Source organism: Camelus dromedarius, chromosome 9, assembly GCF_036321535.1.
Source record: "Camelus dromedarius isolate mCamDro1 chromosome 9, mCamDro1.pat, whole genome shotgun sequence".
Lineage (NCBI taxonomy): Eukaryota > Metazoa > Chordata > Mammalia > Artiodactyla > Camelidae > Camelus > Camelus dromedarius.
Window position 1 is genome coordinate 19,106,774 of NC_087444.1, and position 23,522 is coordinate 19,130,295.

General features: G+C 35.7%; 1 protein-coding gene across 1 annotated transcript in view; it reads right to left on the reverse strand.

The window, feature by feature from the left end:
* The window catches only part of DENND2C (DENN domain containing 2C), a 69,489-nt gene that overhangs the window by 10,675 nt on the left and 35,292 nt on the right, over positions 1 to 23,522 (reverse strand). Inside the window, exons 2-14 of the mRNA XM_010980718.3 lie at positions 19,775 to 20,787; positions 19,102 to 19,238; positions 18,573 to 18,685; positions 17,807 to 17,977; positions 14,387 to 14,483; positions 9,909 to 9,953; positions 7,887 to 8,074; positions 6,363 to 6,472; positions 4,711 to 4,780; positions 4,112 to 4,189; positions 3,451 to 3,591; positions 2,816 to 2,964; positions 2,175 to 2,352 (exon numbers count right to left, since the gene is read on the reverse strand). Coding sequence (XP_010979020.1) covers positions 2,175 to 2,352; positions 2,816 to 2,964; positions 3,451 to 3,591; positions 4,112 to 4,189; positions 4,711 to 4,780; positions 6,363 to 6,472; positions 7,887 to 8,074; positions 9,909 to 9,953; positions 14,387 to 14,483; positions 17,807 to 17,977; positions 18,573 to 18,685; positions 19,102 to 19,238; positions 19,775 to 20,598 — 2,301 coding nt within the window. The 5' untranslated portion in view covers positions 20,599 to 20,787. The remainder of the gene's footprint in view (positions 1 to 2,174; positions 2,353 to 2,815; positions 2,965 to 3,450; positions 3,592 to 4,111; positions 4,190 to 4,710; positions 4,781 to 6,362; positions 6,473 to 7,886; positions 8,075 to 9,908; positions 9,954 to 14,386; positions 14,484 to 17,806; positions 17,978 to 18,572; positions 18,686 to 19,101; positions 19,239 to 19,774; positions 20,788 to 23,522) is intronic.

The window sequence follows — 23,522 nt, forward strand, 5'->3', positions numbered from 1 at the left end:
TGGATCCCTATCTTACACTATATACAAAAATCAACTGAAAATGGATTAACAATTTAAGAACTGAAATCATAAAACTCCTAGAAGAAAACATAGGAGGTGGCATCTCTACTTTAGTCTTGGTAATGATTTTTTTTAGATTTGACACCAAAAACAAAAACAAAAATAAACAAGTGGGATTACATCAAACTAAAAACCTTCTGCACAGCAAAGCATACCATCAATAAAATATACAGGAAAACTACAGAATGGGAGAAAATATTTGTAATTCATATATTGGATAAGGGGTTGATACACCAAATATATAAAGAACTCATGCAACTCAAAAGCAAAACAAACAAACAATCTGATTAAAAAATAAGCAGAGGAACTGAATAGACATTTCTCCACAGAAGACATACAACTGGCCAACAGGCACATGAAAAGGTGCTCAGCATCAAGGAAATACAAATCAAAATCATAATAAGATATCACCTGTTAGAACAGCTATTATCAAAAGACAAGAGATAAAAAATACTGGCAAGAATGTAGAGAAGAGGGAACTATTGTGCACTGTTGATGAGCATGTAAATTGGGTTCAGCCACCATGGAAAACAGTAAAGAGGTTCCTCAAAAAATTAAAAATACAACTAGCATATGATTCAGCAATCCTACTTCTGGGCATATATCCACAGGAAACAAAATCACTATCTTAAAGCGATATCTGCACCCCCATGTTCAATGCAGCATTATTAACAACAGCCATGATATGGAAGCAACCTAAGTACCCATCAATGGATGAACAGGTAAAGATGTGGTGTGTGTATATATATATATATATCTGTAAAGTTAATATAAACAAAAATTTAAGCAGCACACACACACACACAAATACTAACCAAAGACTGATAATTCTGACCCTCATTAAAATTAAGAACGTTTGTGTATTAAAAAAAAATACCATTTTGGAGAATGGAAAAGCAAGCCACAAAAGGGCTTGGCATCCAGACTATAAAAATGCTTCTTACAAATCAATAAAGGTAAACAATTCAATAGAAGGACAGACAATACATTTTATAAAAGATGATAATCAAATGGCCAGTGAACATAAAGAAAGATGCTCACCCTCAACCATAATCAAGGAATGCCAATTAAACCACAATGAGAAAGTAACTACACATTTACCTGACAGGCTAAATCACACGAACTGATGGTGACAAGTGCTGACGAGGATGTGGAGCAACAGGAACTCTCATATGCTTAACTTAGCACCACTACTTTGGAAAAGCTTGACTTTACTTACTAAAGTTGAAGATACATTTAGCTTATGACCCAGCTATTCCATTTCCAAGTGTATACCCATAAAACTGCATGAACATATGTACCAAGGGTCATGGATAACAGTATTTATAGCAGCATTATTCATAATAACCCCAAACTGGAAACCACTCAAATGTCCATCAACTGTAGAATGAATAAGAAAACTATACACAATTAGAATGATCAAACTACTGTTAAACTCATCAATATGGATGAATCTTATAGATTTAACGCTGCTCAAAAGAAGCCAAAAAAAAAAAAAAAAGACAAAAATATGTAAGTACTGTATGAGTCTATATCAATCTTAAAACCAGGCAAAACTGAACTATATTATTTAGGGATACCTGCCTAGGACGTAAAACTATAAAGAAAAATAAGAAAGTGAGCACCATAAAAGTCAAGATAGTGGTTTCCTTTTGTAGGGGTGGGGAAGGGAACAGTGATTAGAAGAAGGCACGCGGAGGACTTCTGTTTCCATTGCTGTATTCCATTCTATTCCAAAGTTGGTTACATAAGCAAGCATTTTGTGACAATTCACTGAGCTGCACAGTTTGTTTTTGGCACTTACCTATATGTATGTTATATTTGAAAAAATCTTTTAAATTAACCCAGAGTAATTTTTGTGTATTATTTTTAAAAAGACCTACCCTTTAGAATAACACAAGAATTAGCCCATGGTTCAATACTGTGAGATACCACTTTGGATTCAAATGAAGTATAGAATTTTTCTCATACAAAAATATGAGAGCATAATATATTAAGAATAATAATTAAATATTATTGTTAATTACCGACATATCCATCATTCTTACAGACCACTTGTTTTCATTTATCAGTGCTCCAATCTTTCCCACAGGTACTGGTTTCCCCTATCTCACCTCTTCAATGGGTAGGTCCCAGAGCTGCGGTAAGGAGCAAGACAGGATTCCAATAAGGAACGGAGTAGGTGAGCACACAATGTCGATCATAGATGCTGGCAGGACTGGGATGTAGGTATGCTGCCAGGTGAATGGATACAGTGTGGCAACCACAGCATGGCCACATTTTGACAGGGTGCTAGCCAGAGGAGAAAGCAAATGGTGTCACATACAGAAAACACGTGGAGGGCATTTCAGACACTATGTTACAGAATTACAGATTGATGCCAGTTACTGATCACAGATGAACAATTCTGTGATTACTCATTCACTTTTAACATTTAAATTTTTAACTTAATGTACTGAAAATCTTTCATCTCAATCCAGCTCTTTCTCACAATTTATATCACTAAAAACTAGTGTGTACTTAGAAAAGAAATACAAATTTTTAGCAACAGTTTAACAAAGTGCATTTTGAAAGGTAAATTAACAACCTCCAAAAGTCACTGTTATAGCTTATTGTAAATAGCTTTTGGATTATCGATGTCACTAGAGCATTAGGTAATTGAGATCCTACAGTTTTTTTAATATGCCCCAATTTTAAAATAGTAAGAACAAGTATAATACCAGTGCGAAGTGACGTTATTTTACTTATTTCTCACCTTAGGCTATTGGCAACAAAGATGACCCTCCGCTCCAAAAGGAGAGAGGCACAGACCCGGATGAGATGGCACACGCTCAGGCACTTAAAGAGACAATCAAAATCAACATGTTCCAATCGTGAATCCAGTGGTCGGCAGAGTTCAATGGACTGAAAAGCAAGAATTTCAATCAGGGGAGCTGAGATGGGAAAACAATCCCTAATTACAACACTAATGGATTCTGTCATTCTTTTAAAGGTTAAATTTAAGAGACAGTGTCTGTTACAAAGAGTTTGTGAAGCTGCCTAGACTAATTCCAAAACCATGAATACCTTATCTTTGTGCTATAAATTTCTGGTAAAACCTTTTATCCCACTTGACAATAGTGTGTATAATCTTCATTTATCATATTGAAATTGTCATTACAAAGGGGTTCAGTCTAGGAATAGTAGAAAACCTTTAGTTCCTGGTCTAGGATCAAGTATCTCACAGATCAATTGGTTATTTCTCCTGTGCTTTGTTACAACCAAAACGTATTCTGTGTAGTTTATGAAAAAGGGAAAACTATACCCTGAGGCTTCTATCAGGTAAGGTTTATTTGTGTTAAGGCCTGTTTTTTGGCGGCTATCAAATCTCTGGAAAATGAACTAACTTACCTCATCTCCAGCCCCAGGGAGGTAGCTTTTCACTGTGATGGTGCGTCCAGGAGCTGGAAAAGGAGCTTCCATGACACTTCGCATGAATGGGTAAACCAAGGCTGGAGACATTTCTCTTCTCTTCTCTACTTCATCCAGAATCTACATTTACAACATATGTTATTTTATTAGGCTCTCAGTTCAAAAATCATAAAAGAATCCTATTAAAGGAACTGCCAAGCTGGGTGCACAAACTTGAAAACACAAATAGATTTTAAGACAGATAAGCTTCTGCAACCAACGAAAGTCCATTAAAGGCATCATTTCTCTTGGAGGTATCTTTAAATCTCCAAGGAAAGTTACTAAAATAAATCAACTTAATTTTACAAGAGGCGCCCCCTTTCATCGCATTAAGGTAGGGGCAGAGAAGGTGACACAATGACATTCTGCAGTTGGGGTCTGGGCATGAAATGAGACAGGGTGAACCTCGAGGAGGTGATGTTCTCCTTTAATCTGGGAGGTTAAGCAAACCAAAGTGATGATGACAGGGCAACATCAGCTGGATTAGAGATCTGAACTTAAGTCTACGCCACTTAACATGCCGAGTGAAGTCATCGGAAACGAGAACTCACTCAGAGCTCTGAGAGAACACCACTTCTCACGGGGCCCATTCTCCACTCACCTTTGAAAAAAGGTTGAAGCAGCCTAGGCGACTAACCATGCAGTATACCTCAGGGAGTCGCTTTCCTTTGCCTTCTGGCTAAAAGACAAAACAACAACAAATCAAAAAGTAAGCAGCACAAGTCTTTACTAATTTGGACTATTAATACTCTCTTAATACTCCCTAGTGTAGAGTAGGAACCAAGGCTCTTGTCCTTAATGAACACTGAAAGATGGGAAAATGCTAAAAAAAATGATAGCATGATTTATTCCGGTTTAGTGAAGGCATCTAAGCAAGAAGAGAGTAACTCAGAGTTCCCTCTACTGGCTCACTGTGCTCCATCCCTCAGATATACCCAGACTGATATTCAGCCACAACGTCAGTGTTTCCTCATCTATTGCAGACAAACAAATAAACAATAAATCCATACGCTTTCTATTCTGGAACACTCTGTGGCTAACCCCCAATTTGCTCTTACTGTTTAAAGCTAACATAGCTTCTTTAATACACAGATCATTGAGTAGCCCCCAAACTCATCTAGATATCGCGTTTCTGAAGTTCCTACTCTCACTTTATTGCTCCTGGACCAACCCTGCCTGGAGCACAAGTCTGGGACTTACCAAGAGCTTCTTACAGTAACCAAACCACCGGCTCCCATCTTCTCCAGTTAAGACAAAGGAGAACGTTTCACTGAAAAAATAGTCAATAGTTTGAGATCCAAGCAACTGCTTCTGACATTCCTCATGCAACAAACAATTTAAACACTAGAGTCCAACAGCAGTCATTCTGCGATGTAAGAGGAGGCATTAATATGACATTTATTGCAAGTCACATTCCTCCTGAGGGAGAATGGCCAGGCTCTGAGAATATCTTGCTTTGCACTGGAGTGAGAGAATAGGTATAGAATGAGCTGCTGATGCCACCGCCTCCTTTCACTGTCTTATTTATCCAGTTTAGCTACTCATCAAGCCTATTTTGCTTTTGTTGAATGTCCACTTTGGCCAAATGTACAGGTAAGCTATAAAGGATTCTTATCAGCTATTCTTCCCTTCCAAATTCTTCTAGCTGGTTCTGAGTGGTCATATGGAAATGATAGGCAAAGGATTACATTCTTAATATATAAAATTAATAGGAAAATTATCACCTCCTTATTAGAAACACAGGCAAAAGATATGCATTGATAATTTACAAAAAGAAGACATAAAGATGCTCAAAAAATAAATTCATTAAAAATCAAAGAAACTCAAATTCGAACAATAAATTGTCTATATATGGCCAAGAATAAAGACTGGAAGGGAATTTGCTAAAACATTTACAGAGATTATCTCTGAGTAACCAGAATGTCAGTGAATTCTAATTTCTGCTTTTTACTTATTCCTCTGAATTTTCCAAATACTCTAGAATAAACACACATAACTCTTTGCGGGGGGGGGGGGGGGGGGGAGCCAATCATGGAGCAGCCAGGCCAATATGACAGAAGCTGCCTGTGCAGTTAGCAGTGCAACTGGCAGCACAAAAACATCAGGATTGATGGCTCAGAGATGAGAGTGGCGATCAGGCTAAACTGGTTATGAGAGACAGCAGCTTAGTCTGGACGCAACAAAAGGTGGAAGGACCCAGCTACTTAGGCAACAACTGAGTCTGTCTTCCTGCAAGGTCACTGGCATGTGATATGGTTCACATAATCATGCATTTCAGCCTAAATTACAGTTCTGGACAAAAGTTATCTATTTAGAAGCAGGATTCAGAGATGATGATGATTTATTAATTAAGAATGGTAGTTTCCTCTAGGTACTGGGAAGAAATTCTTTATACTACCCTTCTCCATATACTCACACCTTTCAAATGGGAGCCCCTGCTTTGTACAAGTTTGACAGGGGAACATACAATCTGGGTTATGGCTTCTTCTCTCAACTAGAAGGAGAAACAAGATGCCATGTTTTATCTCGGTTTCTAAGTCCCTGCGGTCAAGTCTTTTTTCCTTTTCTGGCCACTTGGTGGCATTTCTGATTGTATGTAAAGTGGAACTGTTTTTCTGCAGAATTGGCAGATTGAAGAAACTTAAGCTTGTTTTCTCTTTGACATTGTGTTTTTCTTTTTTGAGCCCCACATAGGAAATGTTCTAATTCTGTTTCTTCCTTTCCTCCCACTGCATCCTTGATCTGCCACAAAGTCCACATAGCTTCACTGCTGGCTCTACCCATTTCTCAAATGTTCTGATTCTACTTTTGCAGTCCCAACAAATAGAAATCAGATAAAGTAGCCTATTTACCTCTTGAGTTCTGAGGTTGGCACCCAGTCCTTTGAATCAGGAAAACAAAATTTTGGAATAACTTTGAGCCTCTCTTCAGTGTCTCTGGATTGTTTAAAGCCATGATCACCCTGAAAACAAATTACACTATAAGTGACTAATATTCTATTTAAGTTGAGAATGGAAATAAAAAACTCAGCTTGCTCTCAGGAAAAGAGGTCTCTGAGTAGTCATCTCACAGTGGTTTTGTGCTGTTTAACAAAACAGGAAGGCCAAGACTGGTCATCACTGAAGATGCACTGAGAACAAAGTTTCTAAGAATAAAGAATTCTATTTTCACATAGAAAGGGTGCTTACAGAGATCCTATAATCTAATGTGAGAGAAATGGCTGAAAATAGTTTCTTATCTAGAGATGGAATCTTAATTCATGATTCACATACTAGTAAGAATATTTCTATGAATCATGGGACTTATAAAAATCTATTGTATAATACACTGAAAGCAAAAACCTAGTCAGCTCAAGACACTTTCTGATCAATAATCAAAGATGTTTTGAAAAAGCAGATGAATGTTATTTAGAAAAGATACTATTTTTAGAATCAACTCCATATATAATCATTTCCTTTAGCAAACAATCTTTGTTACCTACTTATGGGTTTGCAACTTCCTACAAAATTTTAGCATGGAAGGTCCTTTTGTTCAAGTCTGGTATTGTATTTTAAAGGACAATCTAAATTTAGTTAAACCAAAAGACACTTAAAAATTAGCATAAAAACAAGCAGGTAAGTCTAATTACTATATTGCCTTCATGTAACTAATACAAATGATCTGTCCTTTAATTTCTAAAACAAAACATGCAGCCATTCTGGGTCACTTGGATATTAAGCTCTTAAGAAATGGAAAGCAGTCTAACAAAATTTTAGTTGTACAATATTCTATTATTTTTATATTGTTAAATGATTCACAATCATCTTTATCTTCATTCAAGTTTTCCATACAGAATCAAGAGGGGCTCAGGTAGCTCTCCCTCCCAGACTTATGGGTGCCTAACCAATGATGCCAAGTAACTTGCTTATTGCTTATAACTTGCTACAACTCAATGGGATGGACACTATTATGATTACCTCCATTTCACCAATGAAGAAGCTGAGGCACAGAGCAGTCGAGTAACTGCTCAAAGTCACAGAGCTAATTAGTGGCAAATGCAGATAGTTGGCTCCGAGTCCGTGCTCTAAACTGCTGCCATATCCTGCCATATTTATTATTCCTCTCACTAAGGATGATGAAATTGAGGTTTTGTAACTTGCTAAAGGTCACTCAGTAAACACCAGAGTAAAAAAGAAAAACCCAGCTTGAATAATGAGCTTTATTCCCCGTTGGTTGCATGTCTGACATAAGATGTCATCAGAGTCACTTACCAGTTCCTATAAGAAGTACAGTATTAGTAAAAGCTGATTGAGACAACAATAAACACACACACAGAGAATAAATACACAGAGACAACAGGAACATTCCTGAATGCCTCATGGCCTCCTTGCACCCACCTTGCCAGGGAACTGCTGTATGACCTGGGGAGTGTAGCTGATTTCTGATGGTTTCTTCTGTAGAGACACCACCACAAAAAGTTCGAACAGCTGCTGCTCCTGTAATTCAATCAGATCCCGCTCCAAGGTCTGGTAGTGAGGATTCCTCCTGGACGACTGCTGCAGTTGTGCTATGCGCTTGTGGCGATCTGCAATGAGATCACGGAACACTGTTTTTCTCCGCAGCCTTATTTTCCCTCTAGCACCCAGAGGTCATGACCCATGCAGAAGGAATCTTCAGTCAGTTGATGCTAATGAATGTTGACTAAAGAAACACCTGCCACGCAGACGTACTTGTTAGGGCTATGACATACCTGGGGGACAAGTGCAGATTCTCACAAGCACCTGGGGGCCCTGTAGTGCAACTGATACTCTGTGTCCTAACTGATACCTGTGTATGTCCCAACACGTATCTGTCTTTCATGGCCTGACACCAGGACATGTGGAAAATGTCAGGAAAAAGCACTGGCCTGACACCAGATGTCATTGTTGGGACCATGAAATTATAGGTGGGAAGGAAAGATTTGATAAAAGGACTGAGTCCTATAAAAGGTTAAGTACATAAAATGATACATTTGATAAAATTAAAACAAAAACTATCCTCACATTAAAGAAACTGTTCTTTTCCCTTCTCTCCTTGGCATGTATTACTAATAATGGACATATGCTTATATCAATAAATGGTGCTAAATGTAAGAGCAAAAAAATGAAGTATAAGAAGACACCCATTAGCAGACTAGCTTTCAAAAGAAAGAAATTATGGAAGCAAAATACTTCAATAGTATGAGCAATACCACTCAAAAGTGATGGCATTTATCCTTTATTCTCACTTATCTCTAAATTCTGAACAATTTGGGGTAGTCTCCACTAGAGGACATGCAGTCTTTGCAGAAGAAATAGTTTAAACATCCCAGAAATTCGCTTATGTGTCATTCTGAGACAACGAATGAAAGACTCATCTTCTAATTGTTTGCTTTTCTTTTGAGATATGATGCATTGTGCCCCCAAAGAATTTACCATGTGGATCAAAATATTAAGAACACTTAAAAAATTATTTTGGAGCATTTTCCCAAAATTATCCAGTACATTCAGTGCTCCAGGCAAAGCTTTATTTACTCCAAAGGGCTCAGTTCAAGTCAAGAAAATTGTAGGGCCTGTTTCCCAATAGCAGCAGCACTAAATTAGTCATCTTTATAATCCAAGCTGAATCTGATGATGACTTCAGTTTCACCTTCAGTCAGGCTACTGAATTACACCTGAGGCAGTTCAGGCTAGTGGTAGGAGCGCATGATTATTAATCATAAGATCAGAGTATCTATCAGCCCTGGAACTGTCCTGTCATTAGTGTTGGTAATTCACATCTCCTACTTTTTCTATACCTCAATGTCAGTTAGTTAAATTAAACACTTTGTTGTAAAAATCCATTAGATGAAGGATACAGAGCACTAGGAAGTGCTTGAACAAATACAGCCAGAAATGCATGGCCTAGTCTATATTCTAACAGAAGGTAAATGACACAATAATTTAGAATATAAATGCCTATGAATAAGAAACAGATCAGTGTTTCCTGTCTCAAGGTCAGAGATATCTAAGTTACTTAAATAGTTACACTTGAGTGACTATGAAAAATCAGATATTTAATGCTAAGTATTTGTCTCAAAGGATGATTCACACACCCTGTTCTGGCTGCTGGGAAACTACTGCACAGATGTCTGAACACGCAGCTCTGCCGCGCCCCTAAGAACATTCCAACCTAAGAACCATACAGGTTCGTCTCATTCCATGCAAGATTTTTAATGCTGTCAAACACCTGACACTGTAGTGTTTAGTTTCCCAAATCGCCACAGGTTCTTATAATGAAGAAATCACCTACAAAGTGAAACTTCTTGTAGAAAAAACATGCTTAATCACAAAGGCAGGCGCCACTCCACCTATAACCGGGATGATCATGAGAAAGGGAGCAGCCCCAACTGACTCACTCACTCTTTGGCAGATACTCGGCATCACTTTCATACCCACTGGTTTCACCTGAAAAGAGAGAAAAGTTTCCATTCATATAGTCCAACAACAGTAGGACGCACATGAGCACGAGGACAATGTCAAAGCTCCACAGACTTGGGGACTTGGAATAAGGATAATAAGGATGCGAGCCTTTCTCCAAACCACTCAGTCATATCATGTAGGCCAGTTACAAAAAAGAGTAAAAGGCTCAGAGAAGAAACTACTCCATTTCATCTTCTTCTCACACCCACCTCCCTCCTCAGTTCCCCTCTCATCCTTAATTCTAGAAATTAACAGCAATTCAGATTAGTTTTTAGAAGTCTACGTCAGAGTGGATTCTATTTCGACATTCATATCCTTGTCTTTATATTCCCAAATAAGGTATTGAAGGTAGAACACTAACCTGGGTAAACAAAAATCTCAACACGGAACAAACTATGAATTTAGATTAACAGGAAAATATGGGGCTAAGAGAGATTACCAAATAAGTTTATGAAGTAACATTCTACCTCTTTTATGATGCCTCTAAGCTACATCTAAGGCCAAACTGAACTGAACTTTACTCCAAATTCTTATAGTACTTAGATGGCTTTGAACTGCCTTATTTTCCACAATCAGATTTTAAGGATCTTGAGGATAAGGGGCTTTGATTTTACAAGGGAGTGCTTTGTACAAGAGTAGGCAATTTACAAAAAACCCCCAAAACCAATATGCGAAACAAAACTCTGTGAACAAGTGAACAAAAAATTTCTAGATTAAGCCTGAAAAGTTAAAGCAAAATTTTAAAATGTTATTAAAAAAGGGAAACATTTTAAATGTATCAGGAAAAACAAGGACTAGAAGTCATAAATGAAAAATGTAAGTAAGTTTGATTATATAAAAATGTAAAATTTCTAATCTAATAAAAACAAGGTCCTACTGTAGAGCATAGGGAACTATATTCAATAGCTTGTAAGAACCTATAATGAAAAATCATATAAAAAAATGTATAACTGAATCACTATGCTGTACACCAGAAACTAACAACATTGTAAATCAACTATACTTCAAGAAAAAAAGAAAAAAAAGAAAAAATGTCTAGTCTAATTAAAAAACCATTAGTAAATTCAAAAGGTGAACAATAAACTGGGAAATATTTGTAATGCACATTGCACACACAAGGCTAAGTTTCTTAATATTCAAATAGCTATTAAAATGAGTAAGAAAAAATACAGCATAAAAAAAAATGAATAAAAGTGTATGAATAGGTACACCAGAAATTCACACATTGTAACTGACCACAATTTTTAAAAAAGGTGTATGAATAGGCAATTTATAGAAAAAAGTTTATAACTATTGATAAACATGATAATTGTCCAAATTCATAATTAAAGAAATATAAATTAAAACAATAAGATACAGTTTTCAATCACGATACTGGCAAAAAATAAAAAGCTTTATTAAAACACAGTATTCATGAAGATTATGAGGGAAAAAGTCATTTTCAAATGCTGATCACAGAAACATAAGCTGTTACAATCTGTTTGAGGGACAATTTGGCAGCTGCTATAAAAATTTTAAATATACATTCTTTGATTAAGTCCACTGCTAGGAACTTATTCTACAGATGTATTCTTACCAATAAGAATATAACATAAGCCAAAAAATGTGTATTACAGCATTGTTTATAAAGAGCAAAAAACCACATATATACATATATCCATACATAAAATTTAAATATCCGCAGGTTAAATAAAATGTTAGAAACAACCAAAATGTTTACCAGCTAAACAACATCCTTTTAGATCTATACTAAGAAATACAGTATAGCTATGTGGATCTATATATGTTGATACTGAAAGGCTCCAAAATATATCAATTGTACTTCTTTCAAAAAACAGGACGTACAAAGTCTAAATAGTATAAAACTATTTGGGGAGAAAAAAATATTTGCCTGTGTGTAAAATTTTCTGGGAGTAGTAGAAGGAGGTTTGGGAAATTCTGGCTTTCCATTTTACCTTATTCTACATTATTATAATTTCTTGCTGTGCTCATTTTAATTGTGTAATAAGGAAGAAAAGAATATTTACAGAATACTGCCTCTTCATAAGATAGATGGGAAACGTACACAAGAGATGTTACAGAAAAAGTAGCTACTTAATTACTGTGTATTATATTAACTTCAAACTAACCACATTGACAAAAATTTTACTGGGGCTATAAAATATTGTTCAGTATGAAAGACCAAACAATGTGAGCTCTTAAGTCCTATTTATGGCCTTACCACAAGGCACCTCTCAAGAGCCTATGAAGTGTCTGGAAAGAAAGAAAGAAAAGGGGAAGGGAGGAAAGGCAATTTAACTGGAAAAGATCTTATAAAAGATTATTTAAATGACTTTAACATAGTCACATCTATGGGTTTTAATGATCTGTATTCCAAGACACTGAATGATGGTTAAGGAGTTTATAAGCCAAATAGGAGAATCTACCGAGAATTTGTAGGAATCAAAAAGTACTAAGTTGTCCCTCTTTTACATGTGACTTCAACACACAAAATTATAATGACAGGTTTGAAGGGCAATAAGTCATTCTGTGATACTTGATAACTGAAAGTTAAGAGATGTTTAGGTTGGAATAGATTCCGTAAAACCTAGCACATACTGACAGAGTAGGAAAATACAATTATCTGGTTCTGCAAGGCATTGCTGATATACAGACAAAAGCTTAAGGAGAAAACAAAAAATCTGAGAACTGTGACTATTAGAGCCAAGAGATCCTCAGGCATGAGAGAAATTCCTCTGGTCCACTGCAAGAGCTGGTCAGAGACTGGGTAAATGCATATTTTCTTTGAACCAAGCAAAAGAAAACAAACTTGTAGGGAAGGGTTACAATTTAGGAACTGCTTTTTGTGTGTGTGTGTTAGAAGATGGCAATTACACTGTTGAATATTTTTCTTTCCAATATTGATACAGTGAAAAAAAGGATTTGGCTCTTCAATAACTTTTCTTAAAACCAAATTTACTAAAACGTTCCTAATCCATAAAGCATAAAACATGCAAATAAAATAAGAGATCGGTAATAGCCTACCTAGAATAGAGTATCTGGAGAAGACAGTTATCAATAGACAGCTGTTAATCTGGGAAAATGATGTTTTCTAAGAATTTGTCCTGGCTCCAGTGTCTTGATATTTTATGTATTTTGCAATTTGTAATTTATATCCTTATGTATAAAATAATAATATCTGCTAATAGGTTTATTTAGAAAATTAATCACAACGTATCTGAAAGGATTCAGGATAATATCTGGCATCCATTTTCATCTTCTGTATCATTCTGAATTACACAGATAAAAAGCATTTGACCACATTTTTATTGAATATATGAAAACACATAGAGAGGAGATAGTTAAACTGCTAAAAGTCAAGATTTAAAAGAAAAACTGAGAGTAACTGTTGGTGATTCTGTCATTGCTCCTTGATTCAAATCTATGCTTCCTCCTCTGGCTCAGCTTCTTCCTCTGAAAAATTAGGACAGTCCCTACCTCCCAGGATGGTCATATGCCATACACCAGATAAAGTACAGAAAGAAACTATTACTTCATTCAATAAATGGTAATTACTGTTATTAACAATAACCAGAAATATTTCTTCTGGGAGAGAAGACTGAAACGTTGTAATAATTTTAAATTTATGAAAACTCATATTTAAAATGGTGACAGTTGATTTTAATCATCACATAGTGAGAAGAAAGAGTCTTGAATTATTGCATGGAGGAGTTTATTTTCACATAGTAATTGTTAGAATGTAGAGCTGATTTTCAATTCGGAAATTAAGAAATTCTTGTCTTTGGAAGTTTGCAAAAATATGAAACATTCTTCTCTGGTGTGACTTGGTTGTTATTTCTCACTTATGAATCTCAGACAAAAATTGCTAAATTCTACATATTTTCTGCCAGACAACCAAGTTAAGGATCTTGCATGGGTTTTAAAGAAAATTCTAAAAATTCACTATGGATGTTGAAAGTTTCTTATTAAGACAATGTAAGTTTTATCTGGGCATCTGAAGGATAAAGCTACTGAACTTATTTGATGACTACAGGTTGAGTACCACATATCTTCAGTACGAATGTATCTATCTAATATTTCCATTTTTCCACTGAAAGAATCTATACTGATAAAAGACTATAAATCAGAGTAGGACTACAAAATAAGGATGCAATCTGCCTTTGAAAATTAGTCTTAGTGGTTTATAATAATTTTTTAATTTATTTACTTATTCATCCAGTAGTTATTACTGGGTACAGAAATAAATAAAAGGGATTTGAGGAAGAATAAGAAACAGTCCCTTAGCCTAAAGAAGCTTTATATTTAAATGGGATAGACAGGAAAGTAAACCAAAAACTATAATTCACATCAAACATTAAATTATATAATGCTTTGCCCCTCATATGCTAATAGCTATGTACAGTTGGAACAATTCTTACCTTTTGAGGGAGGTACATCTTTTCCAGTGTAAGGGTGTAACTTTACCCTCTTCTTCCCTCTCTTAGATTCAAATATATCATCTATTTTCAATACAACCTGAAAAAAGACCAGACAAGTACAAGTTAAAACCAACACCAACAGGTTTTTCAACTTAATGATATTAATTTAAATTATTAGTGATTCTCATTCAGAAAAAGATCCATTTTATAAACAAAACCCTTCACATTTTTCAATTTTGAATCTAGAATTATCTTTAGTAAGGTAATATATTGTTCTAATACAAAGTGCATTTAACGTCGGTCAGAGAAGTGGGAAAGGATATTTCCTTTCCAGAGGAACTGAGCAAAAGCTCTGAGAGAGACTGCTTGTCATACCATGTCACAACACGCAGGAAACCTGGCTACTGTGCTCCATAGATTGACCAAGCCTTACCAATGGACTCAAGTTTTCGCTTGCCCAGAGTAGGAAGTGGAATATTTATTCACTTGGAAGACAGGGTGAGGCTCAGTTATTTCTGCTCCAAGGAATTCTTTGCAAAGAGGATAATCACGCTTAGAAAGTTTTTGTCAAAGGAAACATTTTGCTACTGGGAATCCTAATATTACAATTTATCTTAGAAACATGTCATAAAAATAGGAGACTCTCAAATATGCCCAAGTACAAAAACCATGCTCCATTTAAACAGCATTACTCATTACAATTCTTTCTTTGCTCCTTGAAAGTGTGTATAAGATAGAGACAGAGACAGATATACATACAGATGGGCTTTAAAAGAGAGGAAAGAATTAAAGTTGATTAACATCCACTTTTAAAATGAGGTATTGATTAGTTTTTCCATGTATATTTTTCTTTTTTCTTAAAATTCCAATAAAAAAATTCCAAACTTGGTGGGGAGGGTATAGCTCAGTTGAAGAGAGTGTGTTTAGCATGCATAAGGCCCTGGGTTCAATTCCTGGCACCTCCATTAAAAAACAAATAAGTAAATAAATAAATCTAATTCCTCCCCCCACCCAAATTTTTAAAAATTTCCAAGCTTTTTCTTAAATATTAATCCTGATTTAACATATTTAATACCCAGAATTGTAATTGTTAGGAAGATTATATGACAACCGACCAAGTTGCTTGAGAAAAATGCTTGTTTTCTCCTTTGCCCTTGTTTCTCCAGCAATCCTGGCAATCCATAGGCAGTGACTCAGTCCAGTGCAAGAAAAAATAACATGTGAGAAGCATGTGCTTCCAATATGCAGATTATTCCCATATTTTTGGATGTTTGTCCTTTTAAAGATTTTTATAGCTATAATTCAAGTAAAAAGTTACCAATATTCTTAAATATTAGCATTATAAAAAAATAAGAGAACACAACATAAAAAGGTATTGTTAGGGGCTACAGGAAAGATGTATGAGAATAAACATGTATTTTGAATACATAATGACCAAAAATAGTAGGATTAGTAACATGCATTTGAAAAGTATACTCAAATGTTATAAAGGAAAGGGAACTCTCTATTCTAGAAATATGAGATAAAGTAATAAAATTTAAATTTTGGTTATGAGCTAGGAAGAGGAGCCTACAATACCTTTAATTACAGCAAATACAGTAGAATATTCTTCCTAAGAAATGATGGAAAACTTATTGCTGTACACATTTGACACAAACAATATGAAACCCTAGGAAATCTACTCCAGCAAACAATCCCACACAGACTTCCACAGCAGAGAAAGAAAGGAAGGGTGGGGAAGAGACATATGGACTAGATTAGTTATTTTCATACTATGAAACCAGTTTCCCTTCCAGGGATAGCTCTAGTCATCAAAGATGAAATCAACGAAAACTGCTCTCCTCATGGAATGTTGTTCCTGAAGATACTCCAAAATCAAAATTCGTATTGCAAATGGAACATCCTAAAAGGATTTATCTGAGGAGTATCACAGGTAGAAATGCTAACAGTCTGCTTCTGCCTGACAATCAAGAACTCATCACCATTTTTCTCTTCCCTGCTTCTCAAAAGAACCTTTGGGAAAATATTAGAACAAAAAAAGCTGGATCATCTCACCTATGATGAGAACAAGAACAAGCTTTGCATACCCAAGGGACCCACAGTCCATAAAGCACCAAGGCATGAAATCAAAAGCACTGCAGATCTCCTCAGGTCTCATTAAACTCCATGATCCATAATTCCTAAATATTTGTTAATGCCATTCCAAGAACCACATCTTAAATGCAACCCCTTATGTGTCTGTGTTCTAGCCCCTATGAACACATGATCTATTGTTTCTGGGACATGCGGGGGGCTGCTTTGTTGTGCCAGCATGATCTGTCAGAGGACAGAACTACTGTAGAATGCCTGGCAGTTCTTTAAACCTCTGACTTTTAAGTGTTCCTCATCATACACACGAGAACAAACACCTAAAGACTTTTTTCCCACTCAGAGAGATCAGTTTAGTGCTTCCAAAAAACTATGTGTCTTTAGCTTTTCACATATTAAAGAGGGAGGGGCAGGAAATGGATCAGAAGAATTAAAGTAATTGTGGAATAGAATATTTCCCAAGGAACTAATCAGCAGTTACCTAAACCAAGAAACAGCCGTGACTTTGTTTAATGTTAAAATCACATACAAAAATCGTGCGCTAAATAAATACACACAGGCATTTCAGATGGGATTAAGGAAAGGAACACTATTTAAATGATTTGATTTCTTCATTTCTGCAACATAGTCCTGAAAACATTCTGAATTACAGAAGAACAAACTAACAAAAAGAGTTTTAAAATATTTTCATGTGATTTCTTAAGTGTCTCTCCTAAAGAAATACGAATTACAAATAATCTCAATTTCTTCATTTTGGTTCATTGGCTCTCATTGAGATGGTTTACAGACCTACTGCTTTTTCTCCCTTGAGAGAGAAGTCATTTATTTAGTATAATTGGTGAAAATTTCTATTCCCAAGTAATAGTCAAATTTCCTTTTTTCCTTCCTCTGAGCGGAAATTTTTGGCATATATTTTGTCATTAATGAAAAATCTGTAAACTCGAGCACAAAATTGAATTAACTTTGGCTATTATATAAATGAGTGAGAACAACACTGAAGCCTGCTTAATAGAAGGTCCTTTTAGGTGAAATTATAGTGCTTCTCTGAAACAGGCAGCTGATTCTAAAGAGAACTACTAATAACTAAGAATTTAGTGAAGCTCTCCATCTAACATCAATTTTCCAAGTCCACACACACACACAAACCTTGGCAAAAGCCCCATTCATGCATTTTTCTTGCATGAGCAAAATCTTAAAACTTAAGGCTGCTTTCCAAATCTTCTAATTCCAGTAGGTCAGTTCTAACCTATTATTCATTTCAGTCTAAATTTTATTCTCATTTATGGAAATGCTGAAGTAAGGATCAAAGAATAAAAGTACTAGAGTCCTTACTCTTGGAAGATTTTTCCTTTTCCTGTTTGCAACTTCTCCAGCTCGGAAAAGCTTCCATTCAGTTAAAGTGACGGGCAAAGTGGTATCCTTTGTGAGCTTTGACCATAAATAAGCTTGTGAGCTCTTCAGTTCCATAGTCTTCCGTTGAAAGAACTGAGGTTTGGGAGGAAGCTGAAAAAAACAGAAGATGTGCTGGTAAGGGTAAGATCATCTAGTTAATGCCTGCGTTCTCAAACAGTCAAAGATGTTCCAGAAAAATATTTGTCTTTCCATTAAAATCATCTCAAGTGAGGATACCATAATTTCTTTTTCAGCATTTGTAAAGAAGTTTCTTAGGTTTCTACTCCAAAATTCTACAACAATGTAATTAAATTTCCAGAAAACAACGGCTCAGAGTCCTCATTAACTCAAGGCAGCCTTTGCTGTCAGGGGTGGTGAAGGCTTTCAGGGACCAGACAGGTAATTTAGGCCACAGGTTGATGTGAGACTATTAGGGAGCTGCGGTAACTATAGTGAACTAAAAAGTTCATGGCTCATCTAAAGGTGTTTACATTCAAATGTTTTGAAGTACTAAAAAACAAACAAAAACCCTCCTCAAAGCCAAAAAAAGATTTTGTGTTGCCCCTCAAAAAACAAAACAAAGAACAATAAAACCCACATTTAAATGCCTCTTAATTTTGGCCCCACTTAAGCCATTTAAACCCTTTTTTTGTAGGGATCATAAATAAGATTCTAATGTTTTCTTACACTAATTCTCTGCTTATACCTTGGGTGTTTTGAAAGTACTTTTAGGGGGTGGTAGCTTCCATGCTGAAGGGGATCTCCACATGGGCAAAGGCTGTACTGGAATATCTTCATACATATTTTCTTTGGTGGGATCTTGAAAAGTAATGGGAAAAAAATAGTTTAGAGGAACATAACTAAATGGAAACAAAGTGATTACACTTAAATGGAAAAGAAAGAGAGAACTGAATAAATACGTTCAGCTTTCTACTCTACATTGCTATAGGTCTCCAAATCAATAGTTCTTTAAGTTCGCAAACCACTCAGGTGCCCAACCAAGCTGACAGAATTCTCAAAACACTATACTACAGACATCTACTTCTGAACTGAGCAGTCCACTAAACTAGTAAATTCCATCAGAGAATAAATGCATTTATACAACAAAAGTTTCAATATTAAAAAGAAAACTCTGGAACGAGACATGCTTGATTATAAAATGCCATACTATATAGTTAAGGGCCCCACCAAATACATACTCATTAAATTTAATTGCAAAGTGTATGGATACCTACATAAGATATCCTCATAAATATTGTCCTCAGACTGCGTGTAATAAAGTGCTGAGCTGGAATTTCTTCCAAGTTCTTTGTGAACCTTCCGTGAGTTCCGATTTCGAAAGTGCTGAATATCCTCATATTCAAAGGATTTCCTTAAGAAAGGAGACATATTTAAAGTTATATCTTTAAAAATTCTTCTTTAAATTGGTATGATAGACAGAAATTGATAAGTAAAGGACTTGTGTGCAAAATTACAAAGGTGTTTTATCAGATAACTAAAAGCAATAAACAAGGCTGATGCCCTATATGCACCATGAGAAAACTGGAGGCATTTAGCCAATTACATTCATGTTCTTCTTTGGGTATCTTTAGTAAATTCACTCCCTAAGGAAAAGTGAGGCTAAGAGCGGCATGCCCTAAATGAAGCGGAAGAAAGTAGCTTCCCTTGCACCTTTTTACAGACATGAAACAGAAGTTTTTCTACTGCTCTTATATCAGCAGATTGTCTTGGATATTACCTATACTTACAGTATTTCTCTTGTATGTATTTTCCCCTTGGGTTAACCAACATCTGTATAATCAAATTAGAGGTGTAACCCACACATGGAAATGAAAACTGGTTTGAGAAGCAAAAAGCAGCTCAACAGGAAAGTACTTATAAATCATTACCTATCAAATAAAAACATACCTTTTAGATCTCCCTCTGATTTTTCCACCATATTTCTTTAGTTCTGGTTCCTGAGAAGAGGCCAAAGAGGACTCTGCACAGGAATTATTTTCACAGTATTTTCTGTCACAGTTTGTTTCTTTACATGGTGTAACACCAGATTCAGATAAATATCTGAATGTCCTACGAGGTTTTGGCAAAGGATTTATAGAAGGTCCACATTCTTGTCCTTCAGGTTCAGAGTAAATATTTTCTAAGCTCTTCGTTATTCCATATGAACTATCCACAATTCTGAAGTTCAGTTCTTTTTCTGAAGAGTCACAATGTTCTAAAGCCAAATTTAAGACTTTATCTGGGGGAAGTGCTTCTATTTTCGTCCATAATATTTGCGAGGTATAGAAATTTCCCGGAGGTAATGAAGTCTCTGGATCCAAAACTTCTTTCAAGCTTTCAGTTTGTTTGACCCGAGAACATCCCATATTGGATTCTGATTCGTTTTTAGAGGGCTGTGCAGCATCAGGCTCACGTTTCTCACTTTCATCCTCACTCTGATCATGGCTTTTGGCATCTTCATTAATACCTAGATCAACATGTGGACAGTCGGTTACATCCAGCTTTTTGCCCTTTCCCTCAGCAACAGGATTTTTCTTAAGAAGGATCTCTTGATTACAGTTATTATATCTCACTCCGAAGTCCTTTGGATGCCACTTATCTGGATTAGGCACACCATTAGTTCTTCCTTCCCACTGAGAAATTTTTTGTTTGATGTTTTTGCAGTGGCTTCTTGACAATGTCTGAACAGCAGAACGAGAAAAACCAACATCCATGTTCCCAGTTGGGTGCATGACAAGCGAAGAATTTTACTAAGGCTCCATTGTAAGTAACTGAAATACTGTATTCTTTATCCTGTCAGTTAGAATCCAAACAATTCCAGTATTTCCCTTTCATCTTCAATGTGGAAATCTTTTTTTAAAAAGAAAAATGCTGGTCATCAGTCCTTGTTGAAAATGGCTGCAACTTTATCTTGAATAATCCTATTAAAATGAGACAAGAATATGTTAATACAGTTTTGTAATTTTCCAATTTAAACTCCACTAAAACACTGTCCACCTTATTCCCAAATGACTTATTTACATTGCATATGTAAAGATGTACCTGTAACCCATTAAGCAATTCAACTCCATAAATGCATCCCTAACATGGTGATATAATATTGCTGAGAAAATATTCCTTACGGTATTTCTTAAATTGTCTGCTTTAATGTTCTACCATATTTAATTTCATAAAGTTAGGTAGAATGAGGTTTTATAAGAGGTTACACATGCTAGCATATAATATTATTTTGTAATAAATCAACTCTTTATGAAACCTTGTCTTAATGAAATAAGGACCAACAGAATATCATAAAGTGCATACGGAAACACACCTCAAATAACTAAAGAGTTTATGTATATATCCAAAGGAAGAGCCAGATAGTATGGAAACACACCAAGAGCTGATTTCCTTCTCCAGTCCTATGCTGAGAGATAATATTAGCTCATCACATACCCTTATTTCAACTTTAGTATTAGTGCACATAGTGCTAAAGACAATCTGAAGTGCCATTAATTATCAGTAGCTTTGAAATGTAATAACCTATTTTGTCACTGACTGAACTTTCCACATCTCTGCTACCACACCCTGGACCCAAATCAGCAAAAATACTGTCACTGTCACATTCCTTCCTTTCACATAGAGGCTTCACTCATTTGGGCCCATAAACTGTTTCCTCAAATGCAAAATTTGGCAGACACCTTTTTCCTATCAATTGAGTAAAGACCTGATCTCAAGTTCTACTGTATACTAGTTATAAATAGCAACTGATTCAATACTTCCTGAGGCAGGGGTCATCCTTCCTTGAGCTTTGTCTGTGTGGCCTCGATTAACAGGCAGGAAAATGTCTTGGCCCAGCACTGTCAGTGTAACTGACCAAAACTGATAACATACACAAAATTTACTCTAGGCAGAGGAACTGCTAATCATGACTCCCATCAACTTTCAAAATTAAACCATTTCTACAAGTCTGTAGTAAAACCAGCTTCACTAGCAAATAAATTTTGCTAAAGGTTTGCTACAAAGAAAATCATTCTAAAAAACCTTAAGAAATTTAACTGATACGGGTGGAAAAACAAAAGCACCCAAAATATAAAAGCTGTTGTGCAGAACTCCTGATAAAACACTAACACAGAATGTGAATATCCAATCAGCTACTGCTCATTATTAAAACTCTGAAAATTTGTTTCTTGTTTCTGATGTTTACAGAGGATCCCTAAGGATTTCAGGGTGTCCTTGAGACTCAAGTTTTCTTCACTACAGACAAGATGGGAGTACTCTTCTCTCTCCTCAGAGCCTAGTCAAGGTTTTTGGCAGTCTTTGTTAACTCTTTCATTACTCTTCCCTTGTTAATGTGTTTTACTGACAAGTAAAAGATGAAAAGTGCCAGAGCTAAAACATGTTTAACTTGAAAACAATTTAATCTATGGAATTCACATATAAATACAAATGATGTGTACTGATGATGTTTTAGTGGCAAGAGGAGCTTAGCAACATGACACCCCTAACTAGGTAGGTATTATAAAGAGAAATGCTACTTTCTCCCAAATTTACGTATCAACACATTGTAGCTTTCAAAAAATGACAAATTATATCAAAAACCAAGTTTTAATGTAACTTAATTAGATCAGTGCTTATATTGATATCATAGAGAATCTGTCTTTATACCTGATTTCAGTTCTAATTTTTGCCAAATTAACTTAAAAGTCTTTACAGTGTGGCTTGCCTATTCTTACATGTGAGTTGTGATTTTTGTCCCATCCAAAAACTGATCACTCGCCAAATGAGGAGTTAACGTCAGTTTTTTTTCTTACAAGTATCTCACATCTGGCTGTCCTTTTGACCTAATTACCTTATGAGCCACTCTGCTCCCCAGCAACTCCCCCGTGGCTCTCCTAGCCTGCAAGACCTTAATATGCCATCCCTCACCTCCCCAGTTTCTTGCCTTGATCTCTGCTATCAGCAGACATTCTGATCCCTAAGTGCTGGCTCTGCGTTCAAGTCCTAGATCTCTCCAAGCTTCATCTTTTGAAAACTCCCTAAAGCCAACTCATTCGCATTTTTTTCCCTCGAGGCTGTTTTCTCAAGCTTGCCTCAACAATCTAAGAGAAACACAGGTTGAGAAAAATACAACAGCTTCAACGATTTTTAAAACTTTGTTTCTTCTCTTAATACCACAAAATGAGTCAAAAACTTCTCCAACTATTAAGTCAGGCAGGACTCACAGAGCTCGCAATAACAATGGGCAACTTCAAGAGAAGAAACAGCAACAGTCACTCACTTCCTCACGTGAGCAAAAGAATAAATATGAAAAAAATCAAGCATGACTTTAAAAGTACAATAAAATAGAATGCTTGGAGTAAAGGGTACTAATCACAATATTTTACATTCTTTGTTCCCAAAGAGGTGAGTCTTATTAATGTCCTTTTGTTTTTTTTTTTCTATATTGCTTTCCTGAGTATTTACTTTCACCCAAGAAATACGTCAACTCTCGTTTATCAGCATAAGATGTAATTTCTAGTATAACCTATCATATATAGGATTCTCTGTTCTTAGCATATTAAAAGAAACCAATCTAAATTCATTCAGATAAGTGAAATTTTCTTTGAGAAAGAGAATATTAATGCTCTATTTTACTAGCTCAAGACTCCACAGGGAAAGTTCCTCACTCCAAATC